The sequence below is a fragment of the Amblyomma maculatum genome, chromosome 4, assembly GCF_055883805.1.
Source record: "Amblyomma maculatum isolate TAMU_Amacu chromosome 4, ASM5588380v1, whole genome shotgun sequence".
In the NCBI taxonomy this organism is placed as follows: Eukaryota; Metazoa; Arthropoda; class Arachnida; order Ixodida; family Ixodidae; genus Amblyomma; species Amblyomma maculatum.
In genome coordinates, this window is record NC_139347.1 from 96,130,059 (window position 1) to 96,142,882 (window position 12,824).

The window sequence follows — 12,824 nt, forward strand, 5'->3', positions numbered from 1 at the left end:
AGGAAGTTCGAAGTTTCGTGTTTACTTCTGCATACCCGAATGAAAAGGGGCTTGTAAGGCTTTCCAAGTCCTCCTCTTTCTTTTCCCTACATTGAGGGCTCAATGTGCTCCGAGCTCCGATTCAAAATGGAGGTCGCGGCAAACTTTCACAGATCTTTCAAAAGTACTCTGGAATTTGTGCCTGGACGGCTATCCCCCCGTGTCTTCTGCATGTTGATCGACTTCGGATATTTTTCCTCCAGAAGTGGCTGTTTCTAGCGCAATACTTTTAAAGCATCTGCACCGACTCATATAGGGCCTGCTGACATACCCCGAGCTATGTCCTTAGCAGCGTTGGAGTCCTCCCTGCAGGCTATTGTTCCTTACTTGCGTTGCTTTTGAAGTGTAGAGCCCCGGGGTCTGCGTGACGAATAGCCATCGCTCGTGAACTGTCTGACGTAGTACTTGGAGCCATAGTCCCCTGGTGCCCCTTGTCTTTGACGCGTTCCGCTTGCATGCCAGGTGCACGTTTGAGCCAGCACAGAACGCGAGGGTGGGCAGTTTGCACTGCAGGGCGCGTCGAGTGCCTAAATGCATACGAAATTACGCCTTTGTTGTCACTAACCTTTCAGAACGCTAATGTTCAAGAGAAACCCAGCATTAAGGAAAGAAATAGCTGTCTTTCTTCGAAGTTAACCTCGTTAGATTTCTTAACATAGTCTAGTTAACGATGTGCCACGAAGATTCGCCAAGCGCGCGTGCGCATATTGCGGCAGTAATTTAGGAGCCACGGTCTGCGGCAGTAATTTAGGAGCCACGCTATTCGACCTTGTGTGCCGATGCTCATGCTGTCATGGACAAAATGTGTCCCGCTTTTGCGGCGGCTCTAATGGCCGAGGCGGGATGACGTCATAGAGGTGTCGACCAATCACAGCACCACCGCAGTATGCATGGCCATATGCAAATCAATTATCAATTATTAATTAATAAATTAGTTAATCGATTACTAATTAATGAATAATTAAGCAAATTATTTTTAACTTATAAATAACTAACTCCCTGTCTAATGACTAATTAAATTATTGATTACTGATTAGCACCTGTTGCGTAGCAGAATGCGGCATTCAGGCTTTCGCCTTTCACTACTTTAGTCGCTAAAGTCCCTCATAATTCTTTGCTTTAATGTCGTATTTAGTGTGCTACTTTGGATCTCGACAGTTTGTCCGTGCACTTGGAGCATTGTGACTTCATCCTAGCACACGCGCCGCCTCTGCCGTTGTAGTCAGTGCAAAGTAGGTGCCGATTTGTCGAGACTGCTAATTCTGCGCTCTGAAGAGAGGGACCTTAAAAAATATCGGCCGAAGTGCGTTCAGAGAGCCTCGCGGACGGTGGAGCAGCACCCGGGCAGCGTTCACGGCCGTTTGAATGTCATTTTCTTTCCCTCCCTCGCCCCGTGCTTGGACCTGTTGCCACAGACGACGCTGGCGGCGCTGAGCAAGGGCAAGCCCGAGTGGGAGATCTCCGAGGACACGCGCAAGAAGTTCGACCAGTGGTACCTGCACCAGGTGTTCCAGCACTGCCGCCAAGTGGCTCTGCTTCAGCACCAGATTCAGCAGCAGCACCTGCAGCAGCAGAAGCACGTCTCCGCAGCGCCTCCACCCACCCGGCTGCTACAGTTGACCCTGTCTCAGCCGCCGCTGCAAACGCCGCCGCCTCCGCCGCCTTCTTCCTCCTCTTCGGTCGCCTTGATCGCTGCGCAGCCCGTGAGCCTATCGATGAGCACGCCGCCGCCGGCCGGAACGCCGGGGATCCAGCCGCCCACCACGCAGCAGCCACCGCCGCCCCATCCGTCGTGCCTGCCGCAGTCCCTGGGTGGCTCCGGCGGCGGCTGCTCGTCGCGCACGCGCATCCGCACCTCGTTCGACCCAGAGCTCGAGCTGCCCAAACTGCACCGCTGGTTCGCGGAGAACCAGCACCCGTCGAGGCTCACCATCCAGCAGTACGTGCGCGAGCTGAACGCGCTCGACTCGCGACGCGGACGCAAGCCCCTCGACGTCAACAACGTCGTGTACTGGTTCAAGAATGCGCGGGCGGCGCACAAGCGGGCCGAGCTCAAGCTCTTCGGCGTCTCCTCTGGCGGGGGAGGCTCCTCCGTGGGCAGCGCGTCCGGTGACGGCGGGGCCCCGCCGGCGATGCTCAGCAACGGGTTCCTGCCTCCCTTGCGGAGCCCCGCCTGGGACTGCGGCCTGGACTCGACGCAGGACTCGGACGACGGCTTCCGCCAGCATAGGAGCAACGGCTTCGCCTCGTCAGCCGCGGCACTGGCTGCCGGCGGCGCAGTGGCCATGATGCACGAGGACTCTTTCGAAGACGAGTACGAATACTCGCCCCCGCCGAGCCCCGAAGCGACGCTGGACCTGTCAATGCGGGGCCGGAACGGAGACGTGATCAAAGAGGAGCCCCGGGACTCGCAAGGAAGCAGCGACATGGAGGAGGATGAAGGCGGAGGAGGCGGCGACGACACGCCCCAGGACAGCGAAGACGAGGAACCGCGGTGCCCTAGCAGCGCGGCGGCGGCGATGACGACGACGACGACAACGACGGCCACGACGTCTGGCGCGGCGGCGCGCGTCGAGTCTCCGGGCACGCTTCGCGACGAGCGACGCAAGCGGAACCGGACCTTCATCGACCCGGTGACCGAAGTGCCGCGGCTTGAGCGCTGGTTCGCGCTCAACACGCACCCTTCGCACGCGCAGATCGTGCGCCACACGGACGAGCTGAACAGTGCCCCGTACCGGAAGCGGTTCCCACGACTCGAGCCCCGCAACGTGCAGTTCTGGTTCAAGAACCGCCGGGCCAAGTGCAAGCGGCTCGCCACCGGAGGCAGTCATCCGCAGAGGCCTTCCTCCGCCTCACCGGGTCCGCGGACAGCGGCGGCGGGCTCCGGTGGCGAGGCCGCTGCTTCGGCGAGCGCGGCGAGCTCGCCCCGGGACGCGGGTGTCCGGTCGTCGTCGTCTCCGCCGCCGCCGCCAGCGCAGGCGAGCGTGCAGTGATGACACCCGTCACCGGGCGGGCTCGCCGTCGTGCGGGAGGACTCCTAGTCAGACTGCGGCTGGCCGCCACGCCGCGCGCAAAAGACGCCCGCTTGCTCACTCGCTCTCTCTCGCGCTCTCTCCCTCTCTCTCGCTCACCGGCTCGTTGGTTAGCTCGGCAGAGGCCGAAGGTCTAGGGCTGTGCCTAGGGCCACTTGCAATCATGAACCCTGTACAGTCTAGAAGTGGCGGTGATGGCTGAGGCTGGCACTCCCCACTCGAAAAGAGTGGGTCCTAGGGTGTATTCACTCTTGCGGTTTTCACCTCTGCCTTGAAGGTTCCAGTGATTCCAGCAAGTGCCATGCCCAGCCACTGTGGCCTCATCTTACAAGTTGCTGCATGCGGGAGCAGCCATCAAACGAAAATTGAAATTGTGCAAGCGTTAGAAAATGTCAGCTTCAGCAGTAATCATCCTGAAAGCCTGACAGGCAGAGTTTATATTGCTTGTTGCTGTTCTATCGCATTGAACCAAAGTTTATGTATATTTATTTGCTGCAAGCATTTCTGCATGTAGCAGTTTCATGTTAGGTCTTTCTCATTCTTTTGATGAGCTGCTTACCTGTAATAGGCACCATCATTGAAAAACTCGCATATCCTGTTGGTGCCAGTTCGGAGCTTCATCGTGTCTAGGCATTGAAGTCCACTTGCTGTTCTTATTGCACCACAATTGTGAATACACCCACATAGTTCCCCGGTTACTCTTTTACTAGTTCTTATTTACCCTGTTGTGTACATAAACTGCATTGTTCACAGAATGCGTCGGTGCCAAGCATCCGGCCATAGCTATGTGCATTTGTCGCATGTCTTCACCTTGTCCCATTTTGACACTGTGAACAGCTTCATTTCATTTACATCGGCTAAATTACATTCCATGATGTTTCTTCCATAGTTATCTATTTTACTCACACAAAGAATGAAACTAATAGAAGGAAAGGGAGGTTTTTTTCTTTGAGGAAACTAACTACAGACATTCTCGTAACTGCCCTTTTCTTCTCGGATTGCTACCTCACATGTTATTGGTGAGTGGGAAAGGTAGCAGGAATTCTCTAATTCTTAATCACCCTCATAGTTCAATGCAATAGTTATTACTATTGCATGAATCCATGTATGTTTTATTCAGGCTGCTATGTATGAACTTATTTTTATGACTCATTGACTCATGATACCACTGGTACATACCACTTGACTGCAGTAACTGTGGTTAGCTTGTCATTGTGACTGTGTAATGCTCCTTAATAGAATTTTTTTTTACACATCCTCCGCATACTTGTACATGTAGTTGACATGGTGGTATATTCCGTTCCAAACGCTTACAGTTCTGAAGGGTGTTTGTAGCAGGGACTCTGAAATTTGCCAAAAAATTTTTCTGACCTTCATTATTATCTGTTATCACAGTACAACCATTTTGTGGTGACGCTTTGTAAACTAAAGCTCTTCTTACTTTAAACATTAGCTCGAGTCTCAAATGAGTTCTTGTGAGTTTTAAAGGAATCTTGCTGGCTGAAGTATGATATTTTAGCAAAATGTAGTGAAACTTATTATAGAGCTTGGTCCTTTCTGATTTAGTGTAATGTGGTTAATTCGCACTGTTAACTCTTCAGGCTTTCTGTAGATAATTTCTAGTAGTCAATAACTGCCGAATACATGTGAGACAATCAGAAACATTGTATAATTTCACATTTGCTCCAGCAAGCAATATAACTGCAGTTTTTCTGTGTGTTTTCGTCACAATCATTTGATCATATACCCTTCCACTGTCTACGAAGCTAATGAGAACATTGAGTTTTGAATAATAATAACTTTTCTTTTATAATCTATGCAACTGGACTAACGGGACATGCGATTAGTTGTGGGAATGTCTAATAAGGCTGGAAGATGTGCCTCAGTCTTCCTCGCATCTGCAATAATGAACTTCTCTGGTGGCAAGAAAAAAGAAAACTGCAATTTTTTACATCTTGTTAGCATGAAAATCATCCTATGGCATTACATCTATGTTTTGTATACAGCACAACATGTTTAAGTTAATTTTGTTTTAATCTAGGGCCATCAGCTCGAATGCTTGTTCACTGTAAAATCCATACGGTGATTTCATCAATGTTTCACTTGCTCATAATAAGGAAATGAAATTTTATTTCATTATCTGCTGGCAGTTCCATCATTGTTTTTAGTCTTAGGTTATCATATTGTGGCTTGTATCTGTTTTCCACTTGTGAATGTTTTTTGATGTTTCAGCAGAACCTTAGCTTGCCTTTTTCACCTTTTGTCTCAAAGTACTGGCTGGTCTGAGCCAACTCCAAAGATTACTGCGTCATTTCTCTCTACTCGGTCACCTTTCAAGCTAAAATTTCAAGCTCTGGACATGAACTCCCTTCAGGACTTTAGGACAGGTGGCAAAGGAACTCACTCTGACTGTAATGGTGTGGCTGTGTATGCTTTTATGAGTGAGAGTTTAAGATGTTAATGCAGGCTTCTCATTGTGCCTGTGTTCACTTATTATTTGACCACTTGCTCCATTAGTAATCTCGTGTTTGGCTTTGAGTTTAAGTAGTTTCTCCTATGTCGAAAGCCATTCATCGTGATAGTTGTGTTTTCGTTACCTCATTTTAAATGTAGTAGCAGTTATACTTTGCATGGATACATTATTGCAGCCTGTTTGGAATTTTTTTTGCATTTAGAGCTTGGGGTAATGCTTCTAAATGATGGCTAGCAATAATCACGTGTATGCGTTGCCAGATAAGAGTTTGTGAGTGGAGAACTTATGATTTTGAACAAATTGAAAGTTCCTGAAGTACGTAACAGTCTTGCATGCTTATCAGATGAGCCATATATTTTATTAACTGATTATTCTACCAAAGATCTAATTTCAAGTGCATTACAATTATGGATAGTGACTGATGGTGCTTCCCGTTTTTCTTTCGCTTCTTGTGAATGGTAAGACTTTTCCGGGGCATCTTTGCTAGGCATGGTTTTTATCCTTAGCATGAGCTAAACTGCATGTTTCCGCTGATCGAGGGCAGAGCATAGTCCATTTTGATATAGTGAGGCATGTAATATAACAAAACCATCATGCTTCTTTGAGAGCTATGCTGATCTAACTCTTCTATCTAAATTGGAGCAAATGATGGCCGAGAAATGGGGAGAAGTTTAGCTATACTCTAAGGGCAGGTGATAGTTCTTGTCTTTTGAGGACGACTAATGCTAGAGTTTTCATGGGGTTTAACCTCTCCTTATCTTGCCTATCGGCCAGAAGTGCAAGGTTGGTTGTCTGGTATTTAAATTGTTGTAGTCATGTTCAGATAAGAAGCCTTTTATGACATTTCTCAAAATATTTTTATGTTTTAGTCATTGGGAAGTTGGAACACCGAAGAACTTTCTCTTTGTTACGTGATCACTTTCCATTTGCAAAAACGTTCACCTCTGCTAGTCTCGATGAATGTTTCTGGATATGGCTTCTACATGCAGTAAGTGGACACTAAACGCGAATTTTATTGTGGACGCAGCGAGATGAAAGCTTATAATATCTGCATGGACAGCTTTTTCTCCAGGCATAAACATATTGCTGATAATAGGCTCATTTGGATTATACTGCAGGCTCCACCACGAGCCTTTTTTTTTTTCATGCTGATGTCATCATAAGGAATGTAGTTTCTGTTGATCAGAGCTTAACAGGCTAAAAAATCTGATTCGTGATTCTGTTAGCAGTGCTAGATCAGTCAGCTACCACAGGACATCTGGTGATAAATGAACAAACTATTCCGTCTGTGAGTTGTATGATTAGGCCAGCTTGCAAAGCAGTTTGCATTTGGGAGCTAAACAGCAGCTGCTCAACCATATTTGTAGTCTTAAAGCAAGAAGAAAAATTATCTCCTTTTGTTCCTTACTGTTCGCCGAAAGCGGGTTTACATGCACCGTTGTTTATGTACTAAGATCGCGGGTCTTTCGTCACCCTCCTGGAAATTGTAGGTCAAAGATGCTGCAGTGCAACACCACTGCCCCAATTAGTTACTCACGCCTCTAGACACCAGGCTGTTGTTTTGACGACAGCAGTGCGCTTTAGGAAATCACGTTGCGAACAGTGTGTAGACGAAAACGGTACATTCCACGTCTAGCAGTGCCATTATTCACTTGCAGCTAAAGTTTCAAATCGGTTTTGTCATAACTTTTGTTGTATGTTGTATCGAAAGCACACGCTAGCCATCACACTAAGGTGCACCCAGGTGGCCGAAATTAATCTGCAGCACACCGCTATGGCGTCTCTGCACTGTATTTTATCTTCTCCCACGTGGCACTGTTCATGTAACGGCCATCCTACACAGCAACCGTTGAAGTACGTCTCGGGGCTTTTTACACTGAATTTTTCTCGTAGTCATTTTTCTTTTGCACCATCACGTCGTCGCTTCTGTCAGGCTGCAGTTTATAGCTTGCCACCGTTAGTGGACATCCTAGAAGCAGTACCGTCTGAGAAAGCATTTCGGCATACTTTTTTAAAGCATCAGAACTCGCAGTAATCATCTTCAATGAGTGTGGTGTAGTCTTCACTTGTGCTCATTAATCGATGCGGTAGAATCAATCGTCTGGCGGTTGTGTTTTCTCACCCGCTTGTCTAGAATCACCTAGCCTAGGTCTCTATGTGCAGCCAACTTTCAGAGGCCCTTCCACATGGTGCGTTCCTGAATCGCTTGCAGCTTTTTGCATAATCCTCGCAAGTTTCTAATTTCTAAGCACAGTAAGGCCTGGCCAGGAAGAAATGCTTCAATTTGGAAAGAGCGAAATAGCTAGGATGAATTCGGTTCTGATGAAAAGAAAAATAATGAGAAATATGCAAAAACAATTGCTGCTCATAAATGATCAAGAACCACAACGCATTTGAATCAACCGTCATTTGGCCCGAAATGGATTATAGCTGTATTGAATCTGCACAGAAAAAATGGGAAGGGGGTACTTCAGACTTAGTTTTTGAAACTGAAGGTCAATTAGGAATTTGTCAAAAACTCCTTGGTGGGTGAGCTTCGCTTCCCTATTACGGTTATACGTTCTACCTGTCTAGATATGCACGGCGTCAGTTTGCTTTGAGACCAAGGAGTAGCGTTTATCATACTCGGCATTGACTTTTTAGTAAATCTTGCCATGTGCAACAAAAACGGTTTAGTTTCACGACTTTGAAAAGAATGCAGCCGGCTACTGTATAGCTGCCCTTAGAAATAAGCATAGCTCTGATTCCGTGTATGCAACAACTGCTTCTTGGGAGCTGATAAAAACGGGGACTTTTCAGTCTGTATGAAACTTGCGATATGAAGTCATAGCAGCGGACTCTGATTTAATTTTGGCCACCTGATGTTCTGTTGACATACACTATCACACAGAAGTGTTGATGCCAGGCACTTCTCGTTTGAGCCGGACAGTGGAGCCATCAGGGCACCATTGGAGATCAAATGGCTTTGAAATGCTAGAAGGTTAATTCGTGCGATGGAGGAGCTTACTGCTGCTCGTCTATACGGAGCTATCAAGGAATGTCCATTTCACTACACCCATTGCCAATAAGAGATGCAGGCACGACCACTGAAAACAAGTTCACGCCATTAGTGGAGCGCAGTAGGCCAGTTGAGTCGATCCGTGACAGGGAGCTCGGAAGTGTGGTATGAGATGAAGCTAATGCTGTATCTCAAGCTCATAGAATGTTTTTCTTTAACTGATATTTGGAGCGCTGCATTTAATCACGGACACAGCATATCTAGTGCTTTGCTGCTGCCGTTACGTTTCGTGAAAATAACCGTTCCTCTTACCTTTTCATTTGTATGCACGGCCATTGACCCAATTGAGTTCGTTTAATGCGCTCTACCATAGAGGGCTGGCAAGCATTGACATTCCCTAGTGCAGATAAGTTGAGTTCCTTTATTATATAGCCACTTAGTAGATGCTAATTTAATGTGTTTTGATTTTCGTTTTCTAGTTTGTTTATTTCCATCTATTGAGTGCTCCGTTTCTTTTCATCGTTTTGACTTCGGAAGGCTAATGTTCACTGCGGCAATTAATAGGCATTGAGGCATACGGCAAAGTCGCTGTGCAATCTTATAAGCTGTACAAAGCATTGGTTCTAGCTCTGTTGTTTCTTTCTTGGAAGACTAAGGAAATGGTACAAGTGATAAGGGGCATTCCGTCTTCCGAAGCGGCGTTATCATGTTGTCTTCGTGTCCTCAAGAGCTTGAACATGCTTGAATGTCCACGCCTATTGCAAGAATATAGCGAGCCATGTTGTCTACGGCAGATTGGCGAGAACGCAATATATGTAGTACAGGCTAGCTGCAATACGGTTTGTTTTTGTTTACTGCACATGTTCGATGTACAGTGTCTGGTGTTGTTGTGGTTGGTATGTGCCTGGCTCTTTTGCTGTGTGCCGCACCTGTGGTCTTTGTTAGAATGTTTTAAATTACAGCTGGATACTAGTGAGTCCCAGCAATTCATGCCCACAGATTAGAACGGGAGGCGAGTGACTTGCAGTCTGATTATCTTTCCTCAAAATTATTGCGCATGATTTTCATTCAAATATCTATCGAGAGTCAGTAACTATATATCGTCTTTCTGTAATCCACACTCTGCTGGAGAACCTTGCACATTTAGTTGTAATGGCGAGCCATATTGGATTGCTCTAAACGAGCGCCTGTTAGCTAGTAGTTTAGAATATGACCGCTTCGTGCCGATTGTTTGTTTATGTGGAATTACTCGAACGTGGATGAAAAGAAGATTCATGTTAGCTAGATATCCCAGTTAGGCAGTATATTTTTGGCAAATCACTCTGGGACTCGCATTTGATTTTTTTTTCTCTCTCTCTTCCTTTCTTTCTTTGGGAGCCTTGGGCTCTTCCTGCTCGGTGTGGTATGTTGCGGTGCGTTCAAGACGTTTTTCCCGGTGATCTAAATTTGTGTTTTGCGCCTGCTTTCAAATTGTTTGTGCTTGTGATACGTGAAAGTGTACTTCTGGTGTACCCAAGGTTGTAACCGAGTGTTTGTGCCCCTGGGTGACTGACTGGCTTGGACTGCTTCTACTCGCCAGCGATCAAACGAACGGAGACGAAGTGAAAAACTTGCTACGTCCTGTCAAACTACCTATACCGGTGATTTTATAATATTTTTGTGCGTGCGTGTGTTCATAGTATGTACTAACCTTCTGTATTGCTTGTTTTCGCATTTTGGTGTTACAAAAGAAAAGTTAGCCGGTGTGAAAACTCGAAACGAGAGAGAGGAGGGAAAGAGTGAGCGAGAGAGAGAGCGAATCTTCGTCGAGCGGCGTCGCTAGCCGGTTGGTGCATACTGTGCGCTAGCGGCGAAGTGTACATTACACACATGCACACACATACTACACATGTCTATAACATAGCGCACGTAGTCGCCTCATCGGCTGGAAACAAATCGAGCCTAACGACTAAAGCAATAACTCTATAGAAAGGGCAAGGTTATATAGAATCGTAATAACGCCTTTCGCGACGAGGGGGGCGCCACTTGTCTCTTTATTTTTAATCTCCCTTGTGCGTGCACGTATTCCGGCGCGTACAAAGAAAAATGTAGCGAGGAAGACTCCGCTGTAGTCTGTGGGGGTATCGGATCATAGGGCTGCCGTGGAAAGGTGGATTTTCTCAACGGACTGAATCGTGCTTCTGAGGCTGTATTTTGTAAGGATTCTTTTCCTGATTCAGTCTTTTGCTTTTTTTGCCATTGGTCACCTTGCCTTCGACACCGGCGTCAGTTAATGACATTAATTTTTTAAGCTGTCAGTTCTGGCGTCACTGGTCACAACTACCAATAGTATAGGAGGGCAGAAGGCTAATTAGGGAAAATAATCGTTACTTTTTACAGCCTGAAGCGCGACTGGATCCCGAAGAATGGAGAGGCATTGCAGCTGGCTTAGCACCACATTCTGTAACGCTTTGCGAAGACTGTGCTCGCACGATTGGCGTTCTTTGCGCCGACCATTCGCATTCTCAGAAAGTGGCAGTGCGCCGTCCAATTGCTTTCTTGAGCGGCCACACTGTTGTGGAACGCGACCTCTGCTCTCAGTAGTGGAACGGCGTCAGTGCGTTTAATGAAGCTTGGAAAAACGTGATCATGGCGGACAGTCTTCAAAGTGGGGTTGCTTGCTGGTCCTGGGCCCCGTTGTGAAAGCTACGCGTGATCCCGCCGTCGTGCTGCGCCACTGCCTGTTGCCGCCGTGGCTTTGCTCGCGAGGACATGCGTGTGCTTTCGCAGGCAATGCGTATTAAGCTCGCCGAACAAAGCAGTGCCAGAAGTGAGCGAGCCGTATCAGTTCGCTGCGCTGTGTATGAAACCACTCTTCAGTGACCAGAGGGGAAAGCGCAGCGTAAGCGCACCCATCCTTTTTATTGGTGATTTTTTATGTGAGCATTGCGTTCTGTACTACAATGAAAGCAGACCTGGGTCTACTGTACGTGGTGGCACATTTAAGTCGCCAGCTACCTGCCCGTGAGCCTGTCACGATCGGTAGACAAATTTCATCTGATAAATCCGTTACTGGTCATGAGCAGAGTTCCAGAGAATATTTAGTATCAAACTAGGAAAGAGCAGTTTCAGATATTGTCACTGCGAAAATCATGTGAAGAATTAGATGAGTTTATCGAATGGCGCAAATAATGCTCCTTGTTCAAATCAAAATGTACCAACTTGCCTGATAACTTATCCAGTTGAGTTGTACATACGACGTAGTGATGTCTAGTACTTTATCTTCCGCGGAATCTCCATGATTGCACGTGAAAGCACCCTATAGAGGCGTTTGCCTTTCCCCGCTGGTCACAGCAACGGTCAGCCGACATATGTGGTGCGTTTTTGTCTGGCATCGATGAGCCTTTAAAAGTCATACCGCTGGAAAGGCCAATCTCGTAGCAACCGTTGTGCAATGGCGATACGTACGCATCGAGTGGCGTGTCGCGCAAGCCTCACTTCTCCATACTGCGCCTACTACACGGGTACCAAGCAAGCCGGGAAGAGACGGAGCACGACCTCCGATAACAATAGTAATAATATTAATAACAATAAGGACGATGCAGAGGAGGAGCAGCGGAGAGGCTTCCTCGTGGTCTGAGGGAGCGGGTGCCCTCTTCAGTTGTGATAAAAGACGCGCCCGATATGTGGCGGCGCCGCCCCAGCTCAATGACCCTCTTCCTCCCTGGCCTGGGCCCGTGACACCCATCCAAAGATACGGCGATGCCGCCACGTTGGGCCTAGCTCATGGAACCCTCCCTTCGCTCGCTTTATATACACAGAGGAGAGAGACAGCAGAGTTATACTCAAAGTTCTTCTTGGCCCTCCGTCTCTCTCCCCTTTCCTTTTCTCGGGGCATTCACAAACACCGGGGGCTGAAGGGAGGGCCACAGGGTGCGTGGGGCGGGCCACTTTGCCCGTTTGTTCCGAGGTACGTGCAAGAGAGGAGGGGCCCACTTTTTCGCAAATGTTGGGTCTCTCTGCCGAGTCTTTTACTTTTGACCTGTTTTTTGTTCGCGGTTACTAATAAAACCGAATGTTCTTGAGCTGGGTGTATCCTGTTTCTGAACTTGGCCTCCTCTTCTCGAGAGCAGAGTGGAGCATGCAAAAAAACAGATAGGTGAGTACATTAGGTGCACGTTTATCAAGAGTTGTTCAGATTGTTGTTGATTTATGTACTATTTCTTGCATTCATTGCTCCATGATTAAATTTGATAGCAGTGGTGTGCTACCGAAGCAAAGCCAAGCGCAGTCTGAGAAATTG

At 47.5% G+C, this 12,824-nt stretch overlaps 1 protein-coding gene across 2 annotated transcripts in view; it reads left to right on the forward strand.

Moving 5' to 3' along the window:
• The window catches only part of dve (SATB1_N and homeodomain domain-containing protein dve), a 103,619-nt gene that overhangs the window by 58,004 nt on the left and 32,791 nt on the right, over positions 1-12,824 (forward strand). The window contains exon 6 of one of the 2 annotated variants that reach the window (XM_084602219.1): positions 1,455-12,606. The exons of the other annotated variant lie outside the window; for it this stretch is intronic. Within the exon in view, the coding sequence (XP_084458345.1) occupies positions 1,455-3,032 (1,578 nt within the window). The 3' untranslated portion in view covers positions 3,033-12,606. Of the gene's footprint in view, positions 1-1,454; positions 12,607-12,824 lie in introns of those variants that run through there. 2 annotated transcript variants of the gene reach the window in all.